The following is an 8,020-nucleotide window of genomic DNA, read 5'->3' on the forward strand; positions in this document are numbered from 1 at the left end:
CTGCAGGGAGTCTGATACCAGAGCCAAATGTGTTGGTGCAGGCCCTGTGTGCTCAGTCCTGTATTTGAGGAATGCATAGCCTGAGAGATTTGCTGGCTTCCCGGCCTTTTGCAAAACCAAATCAGGGCAAAAGGGCTGGATTTCTTAGAGAGAATCTGTCCTATCGCTTCTTAGAGACAGATTAACCTCGGTTTGGCATCTGAACTGAGGACACACACAGTCTCATTCTCCAAATCTAATCCAAGATCAGCTCCATCTGTATTATGTTAACATGAATTAATATTGAGGCAGAGCCATCTTTGAATACATGTGGAAACGAGAGTTCTGATTTCATTCTGGAAAGGTTGTTTGATCTCTGTTGCTGTCTTGACTCTGGTGTGGGAAGTTCTTTTTGCTGGTGTGAGGTTTGTGAGGGTCTGTTATGAATGTATATATGCTGAATTTAATCTGCAGATGAATAGTCATTCTCTTCAAATGCAGAGCAAGCCAAATACAAATACATTCTCAACTCCAAAGTCTGCACTTGGGAGTGTGAAGCCAACTTTGTTTCCTTCTTATACAGCTGACAAATACGTAGAACTGGACAGGTCTGGTCCTGTTGCTTCAGTAGGAAATGGTTCTTTGTAAGCCATGAGCTTTTTAAGACTTAAAACGCTGATAATCCTGAGTGCTTGTGAATGAAATATATGCATGATTTTATAACGCGAATATCATACATGATGCAGAGACTTCTGTAGCATTCTTAGCAGCCCACTCCTCTGCAAATCATGGCTTTATCATGGGCTGAAGTATTCAGGGAAATGGTGGAAAACCTAATAAAAACCCCAAGAAGCTGAAGATCTTCTTAAGTCTACTGTTCAAACTTTGGACACTTTGTAATTTAGGTATTTGTCAGACAAGTCTACGGATTGCTCTTACACATCTGTTGAATAATGGGAATGCAAATAATTACTTTCTGGTCACTTAAAATGTGTGTTAGCATCAAGAAAGTGACACTCAGATTGAAATTATTATCTTTTTGACCATGTTTACAGAGATCTGAAGTCCACAAACTGTCAAATGTAACAAGTGTCCTGTTTCTGAATAAGGTGGTGGTGTGGCATATGAGGCTACTGTTAGAAAAGGAGAGGTGAGCTGTTTCAGAATGAGATACAACTCCTGCAAGAGTGGACCTGAAATATTTAACTTTAAAACACACATAAATAAAAAGATTTCATATCAGTGTTTACATGTCTGTAACATTCATTTATGTTACCTACCCTTTATGTTTCTCATCACATACAGTAAATACTGGTTAACTGTTCATCAAAAGCTCAGTGTTTGGTTTGATCAGAATTTGATTCCTTTTTGTTTGCTGGTCATAAAATATGAATGTTTTTTATCCTGAGGCTATTTAACAGCTTCCCTTTGTAGGAATGCTTATACTTGACTGTGGACCAAAATCTCCTCTGTGCTCTTCAGTAATTTCTGTCAAGGTCTTTCTGTTTGGTTCTCCAAATAGGATTATCATCATTAGCTTATTAGCATACTCCCTGCCCTCTCTCCTTCTGCACATGCATTACTGCTCCCTTTCCTGCTTTGATCTCTGTTATTTTCAGATCCCTCTCCACAGAGAGACTTTGGGGCCCATATGAAAAATGTCATGGCTGGTAGTTAGATACTGGAATCCTTTTAAAGCCAAAGGAACAACACCTATTATATTTTTTTTTCATTATGGTGTTGCTGCAACAGCAGGTTTACAAACACACACTCGCATACTGCAGGAGGTGTGAGATTCAGGTTTAAAGAAGGATGTAGTCAGGATTTAAGGAAAAGCAATGGTGTAGGAAAGAAACAATCCAGATTACTTTTTAACAGACTCTTGATTGGATAAGATGAAAAATCTACCGTTTTCTGTGCAAATTGATGAATTCACTGATCTTCTCATATTTGACACTTTCCCATTTCAAAGATTTAGGGATCCAATCAGACCCCAGTAATGTGAATCACAGACCGTCTGCACGCATCAAATGAAAAGACAAATTTTGAGGTGTCTAAAACATACCAATGTCCTGTACACTGATGAAGCTTGGTCCTATTTTTTTTAGAGAACATTTCACATCATTAGCACAACACAATATTGTTTCATGAGAGTGCTGCAAAGTAAAAAAAGGGACCACACTGTTTACAGTGGCCTAAGCAGTTCTGCTTTGGAAGAAGACTGATTTTACTGAGTTTGGCAGCAGGAACACTATGATCAGACTGACTTGAATTTTTCTTATGTTCATTTTAATAAGATCAGTTTAGCAGGTAAAAAGCTACAGTTTATGGAAATGTAGAGAATACACTTTAGGCTTCACCACCAGGAAAGAGTCAATCCCAGCTGATGTCAATGGTTTATATGAAATTGGGAGTGTCTCAGGTACAGTCTCTAAGGGTAGCTATAAAATAAAAGATATTTTAAACATATTGTAATAATTTGGGGGAATATGTAGATGTTTTATAATGAAGGGATGACTTTATTCTCGTGCTGTTTAGAGATGCTTTGAGTGAAGGGTTTGGTGTCTTTTCTAACTTAAATCCAATCTCAGTCTCAGAATTATGTGAAAAGGCTATATATGTTCACTTCTCCTTAGCCATTCTTGTATTATATCTGTGATCAGAGGAGAGTAACAATACAGTTTTAAGACTGGTATCCCCCAAGGGTAAGCAGTTGTTCTAGATGAGATTACTGCTGCATGACACTGCTGTTCTCTCAAGCCTGGGGAGCTTGCAGAGCCCCACAGTCCCCGAGACTGCCGCCACGCACGGGGGCACAGCATCCCGGAATAGCGGCCACGGGCCAGCGCCGGTTCCCAGGGGGACGCTCCCCTGGGGCCCGATCCCAGCGGCGGGGAGGTGGCCAGAGTGGCCTCGCCGCGATCAGGGCGGGCTCTGGTCGGGCGAAGAGGAGGCTCGTGGCGGCTGGGCCAGGTCTTCCTCCGCCTCCCTCCTCCTCATTTATTTACTTCATTTGTTTTATCGCATTTATTTATTTATATTCGCGGGAATAATAAAAAATGAGAAAATCCGAGCGCTGCTTTTGGCTGCTCTCCACCAACCTGTCAGTGACGCAAGCGGAGACTACTTAAAGGCAGATTAGAGGCAGCAAGACATTAAAAGCCAACCTTCCTCCCTTCCCGCCGCGGGTCCGCCGCTCCGCGGCACGAGCCGAGCGGGCCGGGCCGGGTTCGGCCGCCGCGGAGCCCCGAGTAGAATCGGGCCGGGCCGAACCGGACAGAGCGGAGCCGAGAGTCCTCGGAAGGGCTGCCGCGTCCAGCTGCCTTCCTACTACCAGACTGCAGGCAGTAGAGGGGGATTTCTCTCGTTTTATTTTTTATTTTTTTCTTTTTCCATCCCTTGCAACACAACAACAAAGCCAAAAAAAAAAAAAAAAAAAAAAAGGGGGAAGGAAGAAAGGTGTAGGAAGAAGTGAAGATATCCCCTCCGCTTGCCAAAGTCTTTGTCTCCGGATGAACAGCGATGGGGGAATGGACTATTCTAGAGAGGCTACTGGAAGCTGCCGTGCAGCAGCACTCTACTATGATAGGGAGGTAAGGGCGACGGGGCGCTGCGGGGGACGCGGGGGTGCCCTGCTGCTCTAGAGAGTCCTGGCGGTGCGAGCAGCTTGCGCGGGGCTCCTGCTGTGCGCGCCTGGAGAGAGCCCGTGTACGGGCGGAACGGGCACGCAGCCACGGCACAGGACGCGGAGCCGCGGAGACACGGCGCTCTGCCCGACCCCGAGGAGTAGGGGGGCGGCGGGCAGACATTGAGGGAATCCCGCCGCTACAGCGGTCCCGCAGGCAGAGAGCCTCCGCGCCTCCCTGCGCGTTCGGCGGCTGCGGCCCGCGCGGTCTCTGTGGTTTCTCCCAGAGGGGCCGGGGCAGCTCCCACCATGGCTGGGCTGGCGGCGACGCATGGCCGCTCCCTGCCGCGCCGAGGCGATACCGCGCCGGCTGCGGCGCCCCGGGCCGATCAGCACTGGACAGCTCCCGGCCGCGCGCACTGACGGGCTTCTCTGTTCTAGGATCCTGCTGACCGTGGTGGTGATCTTCAGGATCCTCATTGTGGCCATTGTAGGGGAGACGGTGTACGATGACGAGCAAACTATGTTTGTCTGTAATACGCTGCAGCCAGGCTGCAATCAGGCTTGTTACGACCAGGCTTTCCCTATTTCTCACATAAGGTACTGGGTGTTCCAGATCATCATGGTGTGCACTCCCAGCTTGTGCTTCATAACGTACTCTGTTCACCAGTCTGCTAAGCAGAGGGAACGGAGGTACTCCACTGTCTTCCTCACCTTGGAGAGAGACCAGGATTCAATGAAGCGTGAGGATAGTAAGAAAATCAAGAACACAATTGTCAATGGGGTGCTGCAGAACACTGAGAACTCCACCAAAGAGGCAGAACCAGACTGCTTAGAAGTGAAGGAGATCCCCAATCCTGCAATCAGAACTACAAAATCAAAGATGAGGAGGCAAGAAGGCATTTCTCGATTTTATATCATCCAAGTGGTCTTTCGAAATGCCCTAGAGATTGGATTCTTAGTGGGGCAGTATTTTCTGTATGGATTCAATGTCCCTTCCATGTATGAATGTGACAGATACCCTTGCATTAAAGAAGTAGAGTGCTATGTCTCTAGACCCACTGAGAAGACTGTGTTCTTGGTATTCATGTTTGCTGTCAGTGGCATTTGTGTGGTGCTCAATTTGGCAGAACTGAACCACTTGGGCTGGAGAAAGATCAAAATGGCAGTGAGAGGAGTACAGGCAAAAAGGAAATCCATATACGAAATCAGAAATAAGGACCTGCCAAGAATGAGCATGCCTAACTTTGGCAGGACTCAGTCAAGTGACTCAGCTTATGTGTGAGGCTGTGACAGAACTGAAACTTGGTGCCAGGTGGAACAGACCCAGACACCATTAGAGAAAGGTACATTGCTTAGGCAAGCATTTTATCAAACCACCAAGAAAGCCATTAAGGTATTGGATCTGCACTTACTGAACTAGCTGCAAAAATGCAGTGCTATGTAAAAGACTGAAAACAAAACAAAACAAAACAGCTATAAAACCATGCTTGATCTAGCCTTACAGCTACTATTATTACTAAGTTTCTTTCTAAAGATTGGATGCTATCTGTTGGTGGAGCAGCTTTTTGGTCATCTTTAGGATGAGTTTACAGTTTGGACTGTCTGACAAATCTTTGTAAACATGTAGAATGTTCATATTAAAAATCTGCAAGGATACTCTATATGGGGTGGGATGGGGTGGGGGAAACTGTTGTGATGTAAGATGTAAGCATGTTTTAAAAGGAGGGTAATTGCACTGTGACCACAGCTAAACCAGGACATCTGCTCTCACCTATCTCACAGATGTCTGATGTTATTTTGCTTGTCTACATCACAGAGTTTATTCCTGGTGTGTATTACTAGCTATTTTCTAACATAGTTTGTGCATCATTTAGTTATGCTAAACAATAAATGCTGAATATAATTTTGCCATTTATTGTTTGCCTGTCCACACACACCAGAGACCTTAATTATCTTATGTTAGTTGTGATCTACAAAATATATCAGTACATTTCAGTTCATTTCCTGATATGTGCACGAATAAGATGGAATTGGTTCATGCTGGCCAAGTTACGTACTTACCTACAGTTACCTATGGTGACACACATACCAAAGGAACAGAGTTCATTGCTTTTAACTGTGATTATATCACCTTCTCTCTGCTCTTATTTATATAAGTGCCATACTTGAAACATCCAACTCTGTACTTAATCAGAAGGTTGTCTTGGAATACCAGCTGGAATAAAGTGATTTTATACTCTCCTTTGTTTATTTTATGCTATTTGTTTAGTCATTGCAATGGTGTAAAAAGCAGCTAAAATCTCTATTCATAAATAAAGTATTTGCCTTTTTTTTTTTTTTTTGTAAGCCAGAGAGGTTTGTTCTTCTTTATTATTGTATACAGTTGAAGAAATATACAAGGTCAAAATAATTGACTTACAAATACTCTTCAGGGTTTAAAGTGTCTTGTTGATATTCTGAACTCTAAGTGACAAAACCTGGAAAATCAGGACTATTCATTATGTCCGTTTTCTTCCTTAAGCAATCTTCCTCTGTCTTTAAAGCCTGATCCAAAGCCCACTGACACCAACAGCCTTCTTTCTGCTGACACAAAGGGTAACACAGTTGGCCAAGGTCACTCTGGAAATAGCAGGGTGCATTTACCTTGAAAATGAAACAATTGCAGCTTTTCATCAGGGAATCCAAATAGTAACCTCAGCTTTTCTGCTTTACAGCTGATTCAAGAAATGCACTGTTCCTGTCCCCTCAACTTACTGGTAAGCCACTGGGGCAATCAGAAATAAATCTCTATTAATAGTAATGATTTTAATATAGGGTACTAAGTTTTGCTTTTGGACCGTACTTAATTCCTACTGAATTTGACAGAAAATATCTCACTGGCAACAGTAGGACTTGGATCAGGACTCGAAAACCATACAAGTTCATTTTTAACTAAGTGGTATCTGCATTTTAAAGAAAAGTGCCCAAATGGTGCTGGAAAATTTGGGGATACTTTATAACACACAAAGGAGATGAGGGCTTGGAACTGCAAATGGCCTCTAGATTGTATTTTATTTCAAGCCTGACAATGGATTTTATTGTACTTTGTCTTGGAGATGCATATAAATCTTTTCTTTTTGGATTACAGTTAATAATTCAACATTTAATTCTTGTCACTTGCCAATGTTGAGAAAAAAACAAAAACCAGAACAAAAAAACACATTAAAAAAAAAAAAAAACAAAAAAAAAAAACCAAATCACAGAAGTAATTAATTCTTAGATAGTGTATTCATTATCATTTTTGTTTATGGGCTTTTTTCTTCAACGGTGAAATATAAAAAGACTTTTAAATGTGTCATGTTTTTAAAGATTTTAAAAATCTTTTTCCTTATGTGTAAAATGAAAAGTTTTCACAGTTTGATTACAGAAGATCATAAAATGGATTTGTCAAATGATTCTCTGCAGTATAAATGCTCATTGATATTGCTAGTTGACTGCATGTTCACTGGAAAACTGCCTGTTATTTTTAGAAAGGCAACATGGAATCTAAAATCTCCATCTGCAATACAACAAGCTTCTAAAGATTACTATTTGACACAGAAATCCAAGCTTGATCTTCATTTTGTGGATTCATGGTGTGTTCTGCAAAGTCTCCCCTTGAATGTATATTGAAGTGAAAAATGTTTGACAGTCGTAAGGATTCTTTTATAGTTGAAGAAATAGGAGATTTTGTGCAAAGGGCTTGATCCATTGCCAATTAAAATTGAAGGAAAAAAAATCATGCTGACTTCACTGGGCTTTGGTTCAGGTTCAGCTTGATTTCCTGTCAGGCAGAAGCCCTAATGCAAGTTATTTCCTGCAGATGCATAGGCAGTGTTCAGTCAAACTCGAGTGAAGGTGCACATCTTGATAGCTGTAAGGTTTTAATGCTTAAAATTCCTTCATGTATGACACAGAAATGATCTGTTTGTAACAGTCAAAGCCAGTGACTCAGTTCATTCAATTACTTTATGTGGTTGCACATTTTGTACTCCAGTAAGCTGGGATTCTTCAGAATTTTCATAAGAGAAATATATAACGAAATACAGATGATGATTTATTCAATAGAATCTATGACGAAGAAGGCAATGGCTCATAATTTGGTCAACAGAAATGCAATTCTGCAATTTTTTTCAGTAAGTTCTAAATCATTTTTGTATTTCAGAAGAGAATCATAGAATCATAGAATCACAAGGTTGGAAACGACCTGCAAAATCATCTAGTCCAGCCACCTTCCCATTCCTATTAGTACCACAAGCTACTAAACCATAGAAATGAAATAATGTTAGGAGATCAAGTGTTCCAGTCTGCCTTTTCAACTGCTGCTTTTTGTTTCTTACCTATGACTTATTTGTCATGAGCAAGAGAAATATTGGAAACATCTTTTTCAGTCAG

At 41.8% G+C, this 8,020-nt stretch overlaps 1 protein-coding gene across 1 annotated transcript; it reads left to right on the forward strand.

Annotated features, from left to right (window-relative positions):
• Positions 1 to 3,431: 3,431 nt before the first annotated feature.
• Positions 3,432 to 5,009, forward strand: GJD2 (gap junction protein delta 2). Its single transcript, XM_031593241.2, has 2 exons — positions 3,432 to 3,572; positions 4,046 to 5,009. The coding sequence occupies exons 1-2, from the start codon at positions 3,502 to 3,504 to the stop codon at positions 4,887 to 4,889; spliced, it is 915 nt and encodes a 304-aa protein (XP_031449101.1). The 5' UTR covers positions 3,432 to 3,501; the 3' UTR covers positions 4,890 to 5,009.
• Positions 5,010 to 8,020: the final 3,011 nt, after the last annotated feature.

This window comes from Phasianus colchicus, chromosome 5 (assembly GCF_987193195.1).
Source record: "Phasianus colchicus chromosome 5, bPhaCol1.hap1.1, whole genome shotgun sequence".
NCBI lineage: Eukaryota > Metazoa > Chordata > Aves > Galliformes > Phasianidae > Phasianus > Phasianus colchicus.

What these genes read in the sequence shown, in the direction of transcription:
- GJD2 (XM_031593241.2), top strand. Translation starts at nt 3,502, where the DNA reads ATGGGGGAATGGACTATTCTAGAGAGGCTACTGGAAGCTGCCGTGCAG. An exon ending in CACTCTACTATGATAGGGAG is followed by an intron (nt 3,573 to 4,045) that starts GTAAGGGCGACG and finishes TCTCTGTTCTAG; the next exon opens with GATCCTGCTGACCGTGGTGG.